We start from the raw sequence: 17,139 nt of genomic DNA on the forward strand, positions 1-17,139 counted from the left end.
TCTATTTTGGGCTTTTTGACTAGGCTTGACATGCTGAGGAGAAAACCAAACCCCCTTCTGTATTCTTCCTTTTTTTTTAAAGAATAGATGTATCTCATTGCCAGTCTTTGTAAAATTTAAAAAAAAAATAATAAAAGAGCAACAGGAAGTAAATCCAAAGACGCTAGTTGAGGGTAATTAATTTACATTTGTTTCATGCAGTTCGTAACAGCTGATTTAAACAGTTATGCATACTATCTGTTTCTAAAAATGAAGACACCACTGGAGTAAAACTTAACACCTGTTTAACAGTGTGATGTCTATAAAAAACATAACACAATTGCCTAGGACAGCAGGGGAATAGTAACTTTGTTTCCCCAAATGACAGTGAATAGTAGATTTAAAGAGGGCACACAAGCTATCCAGTATTCTTTGCCAACAGGTGTCTATTCTAAGCAGGCATCAAATACGTTTTAAAATAAACAAACCAAGCCAAAACAAAAAAATCCCTACCCAAAATATAACTCCGACCTTGGATTTAGAATTGCTTTGGAATGCCCAAATGATGTGCCACTTCTGAAAATACTAATGGTTCCATTTTCATCTCTGGCATCTAGGTAATTTTAGAAATGAGCTGCAAGGACTTTTCAGTTACATGTGTTTTTATTGGTCAGATATTTTAATGTATTTGGACACGTGAAATCTATGTACCTGCCTTCATTTTCAAAAGGTGCCATACACAGAGCTCCTGTGTGAAGCAACAGAGATCAGAAACCTGTGCAAATCCAGATTTCTGCCTTCTGCTTATTACCGCTATGTGCCTCTTTTCATGCGTCAGTGAATAGCAGGGAAGTCACTAAGACTTATCAAATTACCTATAGGTTCCAGCTATTATGCTGGCCAGTACTCTATTGACCCTGCCAAATCGTGCTCAGTTGAAAGTGGAATGTTTACAGTGCCATTTATAAATTTATACCCTAAAAATGATAATAAATATGCCACAAAATTAGCAAAATACCTATGATGAAGAAAAATGCTATCTGGTCCCCATTATGTTGCCTTTACTTGTACAACCACTCTTTCATCAATCTGTAGCATGTCAGACTCGATATAATAGTAAAGATCTAATTTACTTAACAATTTGCTGCATGACTTCGTTGTAGATTCTTGGTGTTACAAAGGTTTAGTTGCACTAGTTTTCTATTATTTCAAGCCCTTGGTGATAGTACTCTCCGAATTTCTGTTCTGTCCGCACTCACAACGTCCATATTTTCCTGCAGTGATCCAATAAAACTTAATGATGGGTATCATGGTACAAAAGAGGAGACAACTTCAGTTTGAGCAGTTTGCACAGTTAGTGTAAATTGGGATGAGGGTAGATGAAATCTCTCCCTAATGCACTAACACAGAACAAAAGGATTTATCTTCTTTTTGTTACCAAGGAAACCTTAGAATGTAATGCTCATACACACTTTTTAGGGGGAAAATTCCCTTCATTGTTCCAGATCTTTTAACTTAAAATTCCTTTAAAAATTCCTATTTCAGCAAGGATTCATTTGGTCCCTTGGATACCTCCTTCAGAAAGAACATAACGGGACATATCCACTAAATTTACCAAAGATATAAGAACTCTGTTTTGTTTTGAATTTTTCATAGTTGCTTTTTGCAGGGCCTGATATTTTATTTTATTTCTAAATTATGGTTTTTTTAAATGTCATTTTTACACTTATCCTTAGAAAATGTGCAGTATCTGAGTCCTACTTGTCAGCTGTAGCTCTGAAAGCCATTTCTGCATCTATGTACTAGAATTCCCATGAGAAGAGAGAAGAAAAAAAAAAAAAAAACAAAACACATGAAGAATAAGGTTAAGGGGGGAGTTCTAAGGGCAGCAGACGTGATTGCCAGGGTAAAATGGTAGCCTGGCTGCTGCATCTGCAGTTTTAGCAATCTGAAGAGTTCTCCTGAAGATTAAGAAAATAAGGATATAGGGAACACATAACACAGCTGCAAGAGGAGAAAATGGCGTAGGTTTGCAGCAAGGGCAAGGTCAACATTAGGTTAATTATAGTGGTATTTCAGAGGTTTCAATAGGTAGATTTAAAAATGAAACAACGGAGAGAGAAAAGGCAGGTTTGGGGTCATGGATGAGTCCAAAATTTTGGCCCTGGGAGCAAATGTAAACTCTCAGCCTCAAAAGTGTGACTCAAATGTGACAAATTCATCTTTCATGCAGAAAGAAAGATTGTTGTTTTTGAAGCACTCGGAAGTTATGGTGTAGACAAGAACTGATAGCAAAGACAGATAGATGAGGGGGGGGAAAAGAATCAGCGTGTGTCTATATATCATTATTGCTCCCACGGCAACAGAAGGAACACAGATTGCTGAGTTTCCCACAACGGCCCCAAGTTAACCATTTGAACAGAAAAGGCCACGACTTCCAATTTTGAGGCACTGACCTTGTGACACCATTAAATACTTGATATTAAAGTACCATTGCAAAAAGACACTAAAAGAAGTTTCTTGTGTTAGGTGACTTAAAGAATGTTATCCTAGCACCTGTGTCTTTGAGTAGATGACTAGGAAATTTGAGTCAACCACAAAAAAAACCCCAGAATAAAACAGATCAAAAGAAAAATGCCCTTCATCAAAGGTGCTGAAAATCTGGTCTAACTTTTTATGAGGTAAAAAAATTCAAATGTGTATTACACATATAGATCCTTTAACTGTGTAACAATAGAAGGATTGATCTTCAATTTCTACAGACCTTATGCTGAAACAAAGAGGAACTAAGAATACAATACAAATAAATTATAGAGTAAGAAACTGTACAGAATCTCTTCTTGGTTTTATAGCAGTACATCTCAAGGACAATCACATTAGATATTTTTTCCTTTAATTTAGTAGTCTTTAACTACAGGCAATTGGCTTAGGCAAAAGAGGAAATGAACTGAAACATATTCTCAGATCTTCTATGTACAGATCCATACAAAACTAAAATATTTTGCATTGGTTTTATATAAGGAAAAATACCATTTGCGAATATACGCATCACATATTCAAATAAATCTATAAATAAATCCTTATATGGTATCTATATTCAAAAAAGGCCATAATTAAATATATTTACTGATGTCATAATGCATTTAAAACACAAACTCATTATTTACTCAAAAAGTATTCCTGTGTCTTCATGGGTGAATGGGCAAAGAGCTCAGACAAGAGGCAAGCACCCCGCAGTGTGCCCTGGACCCCTTCTTGTCTAGGTCTGTTTGGAATAAACTGTTTCTCGCCATGCCTTGCGTGCCAGCAAGGAACTCAGGAACATGAAGGGGTGCTGGTGGATGCCCAGATCTCTTTCTGATATTAGATGGGATGTGGCCAGTAGATGTACTATAACTTAGGATCTTGGAGACTCTCACAATAAAAACATTATGAAATGTCTTACCACTTTTGGTGGTTTACTAAAGCAAAGGAGGGATTCTACAGAGCCTTTTATTCTCTCCCTGCTCTTCCTTAACCGTTTTCCTTCAATGCAATGATTTAAAGATTAGCTTTTGCCACATTCACGGCAGCTGCCTGAACTGTGAAAACTACTTAGAGCCTGCACCTCCATTTGCTCCTCTTGCTATTAAAGCTTTGGAGAATTTAAAATGCATCTTCATCTCAGTTAAACTGAATGAAAAGTGACATGCATGAGAATGTATGAAAATGAAAGCTATAAATTTTTTCTAATTACATAGGTGGGTATGTCTCTGCTAAGAGCAGCACCAAAGCTCCCCTGAGAAATGGACTAGCTTGACATGCAGAGAGCAAAGATTCCCAGGACGGCTGCCCTCGCAACCAGAGCTCAGTCTCCAAACACCTGGACCCTGCCCCAGCCTGGCCATGTGTTGCCAGGGAGGTCTGCAAGGACAGATTGGACAGATCTTCACTGGGCTCTGGAGATCACTAATGTGCTGGTTCTAAACTGCTTTATTCTGCTGTGTCTTACATATTTTTGCACCTAGGAAAAGCTAGATGTATGTTGATATTGTTGTGTGCACACTACGTTGTTTGCACTGCTGTGCATCAGCTTCGCTGAAGCAGGATAACTACTTTTCACGTGGAGAAGCCATTACTTCTACTTTTTTGAAGTAGAAAAAATGGCTGCTAAGCATGTATACCAGTTACGTGAGAGAACTGAAGTATTACCTTCGTTGCTAAAGCAGCATATGAACATTCTGTTCCTTGCTGCATGCATGTTATGCCACAGAGCATGTCTCTTGGTATTTACTCTCCCCTGCAGATGTTAATATGTGGCTGTGCCTGTTATTTTTAGGGATTTCTGAAATCTAAAGACCTCCGTTTTTCTTTCCTCTTTTGGCAGTTAGTGTCTTTTCTTTTAGGTAGTCGTTCTAACTTCAGGTGAGCTGAACTGCAACTGTAATGAACTTACTGAGAAACCTGCTAAAAAGAGGTCAGATAATCTTGTCTAACCCAGCATTAGAAACTGTGAGAATAGGGCTGCGGAAAAATATTTATGCTTGGTATTGCACATTAACCCCATACATCTCCTCTGGGACCCCCCAGCACACATCACTCTCAGCTGCTGGCGCCAAGAAGCTAAAAGGTCTGCGTGTATGTTGTAATCAATTCAGAAGTCAGGTAACACCGAATGCACGGGAACAGGGTTCTGGCTCAGCGTGAATGAACTCAAACTTACTTTAGCTATAAAAGTCAAACTGACTGATGGTATAAAGTAAATAAACAACTCCACAACTTATTCTCAAACATAAAAAAAGCCAAACACTTGTATAAAAAAAAGTACAAGCCTGTAAAGCAAATAAAGTAACTCTCTCTCTCTTCACAGGTGCTGCAAATTTGCCTTGCACCAATGTAACGCCGCACTGCTCAGCACAGCGCAGGCAAACAACCCCTCCTTGTTTTTCTGCAAAAAGCCAAGTCTAAGACCAAAGATAAGGTAAAGCAGTTATCTGAGTGGAAGTACAAAGAGGTGAAAAATGAGAAAAAGCAAATTCTTACCTTGGGCAGGATCAGGTGGGCCAAACTCCAAGGAATATCGCAGAATGAAGTTGTTATTCCACACATACAGCTGGTTGTCTCTGGGGTTGTAATCCACCGCAGCGATGTACTGGTACTGGTTGGGGAAAGGAACGTCCACGTGCTCGCCTCTGCTTAACCTGGTGTTGTAGATGTAATCGATGGTGTTCTTGCCGGTCTCGCTCTCGTTGTCCTGATACACTGACCGCACTACATACAGGACACCACATATCATGAAAGCGTTGGATGCCGCCCGTTTGTCGTACGTCGTTTCCCAGGTGGCTTCAAAACGCAGGGTGTAGGGGTTCAGCTGGCTAATTACTATCATCCCATTGTTTTGCTCCGTAGCATAAATTACCCATAAGCCATTTTCATCAACTGCCAAGTCAATATCAGTCTTTCCTCCCCATCGGTATGGAGAGGTATCGTGGTAATTAGCATAATTGATTATGGCCTCTCCACTCTTAATTCTAGTCCTCAAGTCGAATTTTACTATGTTCCTAGTTCTTTCCTTGTTAAAAAAGACAGCGCCATCATACACTACAAAACCAGTACCATCCACTCTATTTGGGAGTTTATATGTCGTCTGCTGGCGTCCGTTTTGGAAGTCCTCTAAAGAAGCATATTCTATCAAAGTATCGGTGCGATACGGAGTCCATGGCATGAAGTATATTTTATCTGCAGCCTGGAGAGGATCTTTGCACCAAGCACCTGCTTTTTGTTCAGCTTCATATAAATACGGTGAGTCCACAATTGCTTTCAACGTCCCCGGGCAAACAAAAACTAACAGTCACAGAGAGAAGTAAGACAAGAATTACGTCAAATTAAGACTGTCTCATAATAAAAAGAAATAAAAAAAGAAAAAAAAAGGTAGGTAAATCATAATGACTGTGTCAGGAAGAAAAAAAATCAATTTAATTTGCACTAGATTATACCTTAAGTTATAATTAATGCAATTATCACCCTTTATCATCCACTTTTCTTAAAGTTACCATGTTCTTGCTGTACCAGTATGGAAAGTGGATGGGAACTGTTTTCACTAGTACAGACCAAGGCTCAATGGCATACACAGACAGCTGAAAATGTAGAGCTACTCTTGCATTTTCATCTTAGACTTTTAGTGAGTACGCATTAACGCTCCAGAGCTTTTAACTGGTGTGCAGCAGTGCGCTAGGTCATTTCAGTCCAAAAAAAATCACATCGACTTGTTTAGAACTTTAAGAAGTGGTGAGGCTGAAAAAGGAGGTGCCTCGATTAAAAATAAAGGAACAAAACAAATCATCAGGTATATAGAGAAAGCAATTAGGAGCAGAGAAAACAAAACACAACCAAAGCAATGAATGAAACAGACCAGGAAACCCTGTAACCATGGCATGCTATGGAGAGGGTTCTGGAAGCCAGGCAAGATGACACTTGATTAACAAGAATTTACCCAAGGGTGAGAGAAAGAGAGGGAAAGAAAGACAAAGAGAAAGGGAGAGAAAAAAGCAAGGGAGTCTTCCCTCCAGCCCAAGTATTTCAGACACTATACCCCGCCACCTACTTTAAGCAGCCAAGTCACTTTATTGCAAACAGTCGACTTCTTTATGAGGTGTACTTATGAGATCCTGCTGATTATCATAATATAAGAGTGTTGTGGGGAGGGGAAGGGAAGAGGTTAACATCCATAAGGCACATAACAAGGAGCTGGGGTTTGGACTGTATACGTTATTTACCTTTTTGCTCCACTTCTATTTTAAGCATCGGAAGAAAAATAAAAAAGTGCAAGGAAAAAAGAAAGAAGATTAACATAAATTGACTATTAATCTAAAGATTAAATTAGTAACAGACGCTAAATATAGGGAGAATAAGAACTGCACTATATCGGATAAAAAGAAACAGACAACAGGAAAACCTAGCAGGAGAGAGATTCTACGGTTACACAAGCGAACACGGATCAATCATTTTAGTAGATTAAGGAGGCAATACAGATATGTTGGCATGTAGTTTCACTTAGTGAACCTGAGTAAATAATGAATGACTTTACTAATGCATGCTATACATACTCTTCTTCTTCTCAAAGTATAACGCTATCAAGTTGGTTTTTAAGCGACACATTAATTTATCACATATGTGCAAGTGCACATATACATATTATATTAATGAGATAATTATAAATTCAAAATGCAGTATCTTAATTATATAGATTTGTATGTGTGCTTATTAAACCTTTCCCCATCTTTGTCCCAGACATCTCTCTGCTTTTCTTTCTTGTAAAGAAAGCAGCTTGTATCCTTTAGCTCTCCTTAGGCTTTATTTTATTTGTTTTCCTGAATGTTAATCTTGAGAACTTTTGCCACTTCTTAGTCTATAACTGCAAAATCAGACTAGAAGGAATAAGTAAAACCATCTAGAAAAAAGAAGCAAAAGCACAGTAAGCAAGAGGAAAAGAGAAGAAAAAATTAACATTTAGCTCACTCATATATTCTCCAGCATCATTGATTAAGCCCGACACAGCAAGCTAGTATGCAAGGACGGTCATACTAAGTGTTTAAAACAAATATCCATACTGCCACTGTACATGGAAAATATAAACTGAACCCGATTAGCAAAGTTATATTACTGTGGCAATTTTTCCCCAAGGAAGTTTTAAGGAACATATTACAGGAAGACATATAGCTGAAGTCCAGCTAGTAAATAGCTTTCCAATAATTATTTGCAATAAAATCTATTTCGTATACTCAGTAGCCTTTTAAGTATGCTCCCTTAGTTTCATAAAATGACCTGGAAAATGACAGATGTAACAATCTGTGCAACAGTAACTGCTGACACCAAGGAAGTGTATCAAAACTATTTGCACAGCTATTACATTTTCAGTATTACGGTATTATCCTGAAGAACTTATTTCTATGTTTCATATAAAATTTTGGATTTTCAGTTTCATTTAACAAAATTACATATGATTATTTAGAGAGAATGGTATTGGCTGAGCTGCAGGGAGCAATTCCAAAACTTTATGGGGGATTGGGAGAGGCTAGTATTCTCAAAATGAGCAGTAGTTTTCCTAGCCTTTGTTCGTTTATACATCTTTAGGTAAAATACTTGTTTTTCTGCAATTTGTAATTCTTGAGTTATCCGAGTAAACACAAAATGTATTCTGAGGTGAATTCCTGCATTTCACAATCAGTGTTAATGACTTTCAGATGATTCTGTTTGTGAACTTTTATGCATGAGTTTATTCCTCGCCAAAGAGCAATATTGATATTGTACCTGCTTAGAATTAGTAATAGGAGAGGGAGAAAAAGATAGGGATAACTAAAATCATTACTGGCATGTCTGCTCTGCGTGCATTGGTGTACAGCTGTACATTTTTCAGGGACAGATGGGCTTATTGAAATAAACAAATGCTGCAAAGTCCAATCAATACAGACAGAGAGAGAATAAAACACTTTAAAATGCTTTCTATTGAATTCCTGAGTCCAAAAAAGGCTTAAAATAAAAATGCACAGATGTACAAAATGGTACTTTTGATGTTCTTCTTTATAAAAGGGCTGACTTCTGTTATTCAGCCAAAGTGTCAACATACATTGTGCAGCATAATTGAGAGAAATGTCAAGTACGGTACTCTCAATTTCTTTGTAATTTAATCAATAACACTCTTATTTTAGGACAAAGCAATGCCTATCAAATTTGTCTAGAATTTTAGTTTTGTTGGCAATCCAACTGAGTATCTCAATAGATTTTTTGAATTTTTTTTTTACTAAAGAGTATTAGAAAACCTCAGCAACAGGTCTACACTTTGAGATGCAAAAAAGGAAGCTTTTCATTTAGTACTTATGAGGGCGATGAATACAGAACCCAGAGATAGCTCAATCAATATGTATGATCAGCAAAGCAGCTATGTATTTCTGGAGGCCAGCAAGACATAGAGGAATTCATAAACTGCATTTTGTACAAGGGTGACACCAACTCCAGTGTGTAAGAACTCCCAACTTTTACCACAAAACCTGGACTGAAAGGTGCCACAGTGAAACAGTAAATTTTGCAGTCTTGCAGCAACTGAAGACGAAGTTCAGAAAAAGAATCATAACCACTTTAGTTAGAAGTGCTGTGATCACTAAAAACCTCCCTTCCTAGACCCACAAAAGCCTATCCCACCTTCCTAACAAGTCTCTTATGCTGGGACAGCTGCTATTTGGAAACCTAATGATTTCAGTCATTCCGTACGTTTAGATATGGAGCACTGGAACAAGTAAGGGAGAAAAAAATTAGACTTGATAACTGGAGACTATCAGGCGTCAAAAAAAAAGAGACTTGGAAAAATACCAGGATAGGCTTTGTGGGACAGGGAAGAAAGATAGTCAACAACCAAAATGGCTACTGGAGCACAATGTGGTTTGAAACCAAACTTCAAAACCGATTTTAGTAACGGCAACCTTTTTGATGACTGCTTGTAATGAGAGGTGATTGCCTCTTACAGTTCTGGAATTGGGCAAAGTGTCATCACTGTACATGCTGCAGCTGACAAACTCCAAAACTTATAAACTTTGAAAGACAAGAAGTATCCAGAATCCTCAGTTATGATAGACATAGAATTACATAATTCAAAGGGTAGGCCAATGCAATTGACAGTAAACAAAAATAAACATTTAAAAGTAGAATAACTACATGTTAGAGTACACGGTAGGCCGCGCTGTGGCACTATACTTCTGAAAACTGGAAAAGAAAAAGATTCCTGTAGATAGCAGTACCCAATCGGTAGAACATATCCACACTTCTCTTCCTAAAACAGCATAAAAGATCATGTTTGAACATTATTTGCATTACACTTTTTCTCTACGAGCTACCCTACTGGAACTGGAACCGTAACCTCTTGTCATTTGACTGACCTCATGGTTTGGAATCAGATGCACTGCTCTTTCTGAGAATTTGGGAATGAAAATAGCGCTAAAGTAGAAGTGATCTTTGTGGAACAAAACTTTGGTTAGATTGGGGTAAGACATCACTCCTCAAAAGTGGCACAAGGAGAACGGTTACAACAAGCCACCAATACTACACACAGGAGGAATGGTACTAGGGATCACTGTATGCAGTAGGCTTCCAATCCTACAAATGGTACAGAAAAAAAATCAGCAAGCAACCATTTCACAATGACACAGCAGAAATGAAGAAAAAACAGATGATCTGTGTTTGGCCTTTAACAACAGTGAAGGTTCAATGTGGTGAAGCAGTACAGAGTAGTAGTTCGGTTTAAGAAGTCTAAATTTTTTAATTGTGCAGGAAATAGTATGGACAGTTTTGACATAGCTTTGCTTATGCCAGAACTCATTTCCTTCCTTTCTGGATATATACTGTCACCACAGTGATTTTTGCATCTCAGACTTGGCCTGTTTCCTGTACCAACAGAAAATGTGATTTTGGTTAAGCATTACTGCAGATCAAGAAATTCACACTTAAAAGTAACTTAAGGGAATGATCAGTGCACTGCTCAAATTCCATTGCAAACACAGCTATTTCTCTGTTGAGTTATGGGACGAGGGAGAAGTCACTGAAAAGAATGAAATTACAAGAAAGCAAAACCAGTTAAAAGTGTCAAATCTGCAGAACTCTTACAAACATGCATGCATGTCAATGAAAAAAAGCATTGATTATTGCAAGGAAATAAGAAGTTTGTCTAAAGCTACTGAATTCTGGCATTAGAAAGAATATTGTCCAAAACTGCTGAAGTAGCCGTAACTTCAAATTTTTCTATCTCTATATGATTTCAGTATTTACTTTGATTTCAGTGAAAAATTCTGTTTTGGCAGCTGATTCAAGGCACAATTAATATTTTCTCTTTACATTAAAAGTGAACATTTCTTTCTCACTCTTTTCCCCATTGCTTTTAAGAACCACGTTTGCGTAACTTGAATTATTCACTCTGAATCTGTGTTCACTTATAATGTGCCCCTGAAGCACAAAGTCCTCTTATTATGTCCCCCAACTGGGGCATTTGCCTCTGAGTGTCACTGCTGGGTTTTGCCGTGCACCCGAAGTCACCACAACAGCAGGTAGCGTTTCAAGTAGATCATGATTAAAATTGAAGTCAATTCCTGCTTTAGAAGTCTGTGAGCCAAGCCAATTTGTCAGCAACTGGTAGCGGGCAAAAGTACAAATTCCTATCTGGCCTATTGAATAGCTAATTTGAGTTTGTTTTCTGGAAAAACAGTAGCCTTAAAAGCCAAACACTTAAGAACACAGACAGACACTTGGCCAGCATCACACCATGGCTTCCTTCCACACTTCGTGAAGCTAATTGGAGGCCCTAGTCTGCAAGTGCTCTGCATGCATAATGGGTCCGTGGGCCATAAACATATGCTTCTTTTCCATGTGACAGCACTCCAGCTTTAACTGTGAGGGCCAGAGGAAGTGAGCAAGAATAAAAAGATTATACTTACTGTAAGGAACGCATTCATACTGAACTTCTAGATATTTGTATGTTCCAGGACAAGGATCAGGAAACACATCTGACCCAGTAACTACTATACACTGTGTTCGGTTGTTGCACCTGTAATGGGAAAAGAAAGCAAGTTAATTAATTTAAAATTACATTTAATTTGCAAGTTCATACTAAAGTACTATATGCAGTGTTAACTCACTTCACACTTGGGCAGTCTGATCCATAAGACAACAAAGTTAATTAATACTAGATCAGTCAAAGTCCATAAACAAGGCTTCAAGACAGTATTTCTGTTCAGGCTTTATACTTTTAAATTTGGAGATCGATGTTACCTCAAATGCCACTCATTCCCACTGGTAAATGTAGCTGTGGCAAATATATACCGATTTGATACTAATATTCAATAAAATAAAAGCAAAGTGCAAAGATGATACAAAATGAAAAAATGTTTAATTTTGAATAATGCACAATAACACGAATGAGGAATTCCTTCCATCTTCAGAGATACACATACTGCTGAATGGTTTTACATTTTTGTTGTGATTCAAGGAAGTTATTATTTTGATTGGAAGAGTTATTGCAGACAAAGAGCATTAACATTTCCATTTTAATTATTTTAGGAGCAATTGGTGGACTCTAAGCTTCCTCTGTCAGGATACAAGAAGAGGTAAAGAATGACCGTTTGAGGAAATAAGAAAAACAGTTAAAAAGAAGAACTGCAAGAAAATTAATTAAAATATATTTTAGAGGAGACTAAATACTGAAACATATGTATGATTTGCTTACAACGAAGTCAATGCATTTTGATACAAAGAACAACTTTATTACAATGCCTCTAACCATGAGGGTCTACTGAATTTAATGTTTTTTGATGTTTAAGAATAATAATAATAATCAGAGACTTTAGACTACTTTTCCTTTTTTTTTTTCCTATTCATTTTTCCAGGAAAAAACAGATACTAGCTTGGAAGTTAAAAATAGAAAAACAATTACCTGACGCTGAAGAGATGGTTAAAATGTAATACAGAAAAAATAGTCAGAAGGAAGTGGTAGAAAAAACAGGGAAGTTCAGGGAGTTTGGTGACTAAAAGAAAAAGAGCTTGGCTGGTCTTCTCAGGGGTTAGTTTTGTTTGTCAGCAAACTGAGTAACAGAAGTCTGAACTTAAGTAATACTCTGGCCTTTGACTCCAGCTGTACATCAACTTCTCTATTACCCTACAACTTCCCACACTCCCTGAATACCACATCCCAAGCTAAAATAATCTATCTTGTATCAACAGCTTTCCACAGCTGTACATTGCCAACAGGTATAAGAATAATTCACGCTACCTCATAAAAGGTAAAGCAAGCACACTTGAAGAACTCTGATATAAATCACTTTCCTTTTTTATATACTGATCAAACTAGCACAGAGCTGGTCAGGACATGCTGTGCCTCTTGCTGAGCAAACTTGGGAACAACAACTCTCCTGACTTTATCAGTTAATTCTTCTTTTTCCTTTTTTCAAGCTTATTTCTAGCCTCATAAGGCTCATAATTGCAGAACTAGCTGGAAATAGCCAGGGGTTTCTGTATATATGCACTACCCTGGATACAGATGGTGAGGAATTCATCTGTCACCTCTGTGCTGCTTGTGGCAGTGACTTTCCAGAGAGCGCAGGCAGGTCCCCTGTACAGCTATCGGACAGGTAACACCACACCACTCCCAACACAACTACCATCCAGTGCAACAGCTCGTGCAGTTCATTAGGGAGTCTGGAACGAGTACGACATATCCAAGGGCTTTCAGATCCATGCTGAAGTGATGAAATGTGCACCAAACTTGCAGAGAAAATCACTGAACTGAATCTGTGATACTGAAAACGTACAATACAGCCACTTTTTGGTACTCCCAAGAAGGTCAAAGTGCTGCTCTCATGTGTTGCGTAGGAGGAGGCTGTAGAAGCAGAAGGCAATATGGCCCAAAACCTCAAAGGCATCTCTGTTCTAAACCCCTCATGGGTTTTTTATGCCCTACACCTCAGGCCAGACTAACCAGCATGAGAAAACCTCAGATGTAAGATTTTGTAATTAATTTCTTCAAATGTCTGTTTAGTGAAAACCTTATGCTGAAGCCAAAATAATTCCTACAAAAAGACTTTGTGTAGTGCATCATTCAGTATAATGGCTTCCACAGCTTTGAGCTGTATGAAAATTTCATTTTACACTTGAATGAGCAGCAATTAAGAGAGAAATATTGATTTGTTACAAAATAAAACGGATACATATTGGCAGAAATTGCTTGAGAATGAAACTGATGAAGGTCATATTTAGCTGTGGGGAAAAAAAAAAAAAGTTTTACTAGCAGTATTTGTAAATCTTATGAAAAAGATGGACTCTTGTCTCCCTATGAAAAGCTGTTTTCTCCTCTTTCATTTTCCTCCAGTGAAAGACTCATAATGTTGCTGTCAGGAAACTGAGAAGAACTTCATGCTAGCTTGTATCAAAAGGATGTAAAATAATAATTCAGAAGAAAATGCAGTATTTTTTTCTTTGTACATGAAGTGCCAGTGTCAAACTTCAGACTGAGTGGCATTTACAGGAAGTTGTTGACCTTCTAAAAACCTTTGGTATTTCTTTATGCAAGACTTCACTTGCTGTGCATGTGGTCACCTTTTGCTCACCTTTGGCCAAAATGAAGGAGACTTCAATTCCAAACCAATGAGCAGTGCTACAAAGCACACCACCACCACCTCCCCAAGAAGTGCAATTACTTGGATAACTGAATGAATAGAAGTATTTGTGCTTTAAAAGTCGTAGCTTTTTACATTCCCATCACTCTGCTGCATCGCTGGTTGCATTTTATAAAATATGATTTTCATATAAGGTTCTGATTTTCATGCACTTCTAAGATTTCCAATTAAGAACACTTCGTTAAGATACTCACATGTAAAAAAATGAAATTTCAGGTAACTATATGTTACATAGTTAGTGGTCAAATTTCAATTCTAGTGAAACATTCATAAAAACTCAACAGCAACTGCAGCAGCTGTCAATCACAATACATGGGTTATGGAGAACAAGATCAAAAGTAAGTGGACTTAGTAGAGGTAGTTCTGAGACAAGCAATTCAGGGAATTTACACCACTGCGATTTGTTCTCTGGATAAATGAAAGTGTTCTGTCTGCTGCGTTGCTCTTTTTCCCCTGTAAAAACCAGGGATACTAACTTTTCTATTAGTTATTGGCCTACAGATCTGCTGCTGCCTGCAACAACCATTTTACAAACTGATAAAGGTTTCAGCTGAGCTTCTTTAAGACAAGAAACACTGAATTCTGTCTGGTATTTTGGATAAAAGATACTCCACCCTCCATAAAATAGTATGAACCAGCAGATTATCCTACACAGCCACAGATCGTGAAAGCTACTGCATCACTGCCATAGCAGAGCTTCATCATTTTGAGAAACCTTTACACTTCATGGGATTCTCCAAAACAAGACTATAGTAGAAATAAAGTTCCTGTCATTTTGCAAAATTGGCCTAGACACTATCAAGAAAGAAAAAAATCCAAACCCCAAAAACCTTAATTCGCAAGTAACTTGAAGTACCTCATTCATTTTAACCAATGTTATTTTTTCTACACTATGTAATGTTAGTTTGGTCCATCTATTCAAACTCTTCTAGAATTATTCCAACCAAAGGCATGATACAAACCAGCTCTAATTTCCACGAATTTAAAAAGTCAAATCATAACGACTTTAGTGTTTCTGTGCCTGTAATCTAGTGTTTAAATTTTCTGTAGGTTTTAAGTACCGTATAAGTGTTCTGTAATCTAGTTAACTGCATACTTCCCTAGCATATGTTAAAATAGGCAAATTCTCAGGTTTTTATGTACAATCTTAAAATTCATATGATCTCACACCGGAAAACACCTTCATGTTTAAGACATTCACAAAGATTTATGATACAATGACTTTGTCATTTACAAGGAAACAAAGCAGATCTGCAAAGAAGTCTATACAAACTCAGTAACAGTTAATTTAGGAAAGGTAATATATGAATTAAATTTGAAACCCTAGTTAGGAAAAGACTAACTGAAGGAATGATAATTCAGGTTCCTGTGCTAGCAGCAGCAAGAGTTTAGCAAGGGGAACTGTAGGAAATTATCACTGTTCTCATGAATCCAAAGAGCAATTGTGTACTCTAACACTCATTTCTTCAGTATTTTAGTATGAATGAAGAAAGGTTACATTTTCATAATGCAAATGCATCACTTAGAGTAATCTAAAAATCAAATGGAGTGTTTAATTAACAGTTACAGTACAATGTCTGCACTCCTTTCACCTCAGGAAGAAGACTGTGCAAATGAGGAATGGCCCTTTCACATTTCAGATGAATATCAAAAAAAAAAAAGGAAAGTAAAGCAGCTCCAGCAGGGCTGTTCGCAACTATCTTCTGTTCACGATGTAGCCACGTCCCTGCTGCATCCATCCCCTTCTGTGCTCAGCTTTAAGGACAGCTGTACTTTCCATGATAATTTGTTTGCATTTCAACTCTAATCTTGACTGGTACAATTCCCAACAAATTGCTTTCGCTATTTTTTATTATCTTATGCTCATTATTGCACTTTTCCACATGCAATGTATGGAGATGAAATTCCATGTGCAATCTATTGTGTGAGGTGTTTTAATCAATAATCTTGTTCTGCTGATTAAGCAGGGGCTTCTGTTTTGGCAAGATAACATTAGTTTCTCCTGTCATGCTCCAAAAGCTATTGGGAATCTTCAGCAGATCATTAGATATGCTACAATAAAGCTTTGGTACATTCTCTTTTCTTTCTTAAATTACTTCTTCACTGTCCTATCATTCCCCGTCACCGCTGGCACTGCATTATTATTACAGCTCCCCTGAAACTTGCACTAGAGCTATGTCTCCAGGCCACAGGATGCCATTTTCAATTGAAGCTTCTGCTTGAAAATATAAATTAAGAAAATTTCATTATCTCCTGCCAAGGGCCATTATTCACCACTGTTCTAAGGAAGATTAAAAATGCAAAATCTATGGACTTGAACAAATACTGCAGCATTAAAATTAAAAACACAGGGTATCATGACTGGACCAGAAAGTGAAGTACTGGAACCTGAGAAGCAGATTCTGGAAATATGTTAGTATTATGTAGATCAAACAGACTGACTAAGGGAAGAGGTCATCTTTATGAGTAAGTCACATCAGTCACATAAAGATATACACAGTTTCTTTCTAAGTGGTTTGCAAAGTTAAGCTATGTAGGAGATAACATCCACATTACAATTTATCCTTCAAATGCTTTTGTTTTGCATAAATAACTTTGACAAAGACAGTAACATAAAAGAAACATCAATGTTCTTTCGAAAAGGATATGAGTTAATGTCTAGCCAGAAATGGGCTATCAAAATAATTTTATGTATTCCTAATGCTGCATTTCTGTGAATGCAGTGTTTCATTAAGTAAAGTAAAATTGGCAAACACAGAAAACAGTCATGTGTACTTCACTTTAAAAAGACGAAAAAAAAATATAGTATAAAGCCACATTTAAGAAATAGAATTCATTCTAATGAAATTGTCAATACATTAAAAAAACGTCGTCTTGATATGTTTTGAAACTTTTAAGTCAGATCTGACAATATTTCTCTTTCAGCATATTGATTAAATACTTAAAAGCTAGCATGATGACATGTTCCTGC

At 37.2% G+C, this 17,139-nt stretch overlaps 1 protein-coding gene across 1 annotated transcript in view; it reads right to left on the bottom strand.

Moving 5' to 3' along the window:
* Positions 1–17,139, bottom strand: part of ADGRL2 (adhesion G protein-coupled receptor L2) — a 127,933-nt gene that overhangs the window by 39,419 nt on the left and 71,375 nt on the right. The window contains exons 3-5 of the mRNA XM_074152123.1: positions 11,436–11,545; positions 6,735–6,749; positions 5,002–5,802 (exon numbers count right to left, since the gene is read on the bottom strand). Coding sequence (XP_074008224.1) covers positions 5,002–5,802; positions 6,735–6,749; positions 11,436–11,545 — 926 coding nt within the window. The remainder of the gene's footprint in view (positions 1–5,001; positions 5,803–6,734; positions 6,750–11,435; positions 11,546–17,139) is intronic.

Source organism: Numenius arquata, chromosome 8 (assembly GCF_964106895.1).
Source record: "Numenius arquata chromosome 8, bNumArq3.hap1.1, whole genome shotgun sequence".
Lineage (NCBI taxonomy): Eukaryota > Metazoa > Chordata > Aves > Charadriiformes > Scolopacidae > Numenius > Numenius arquata.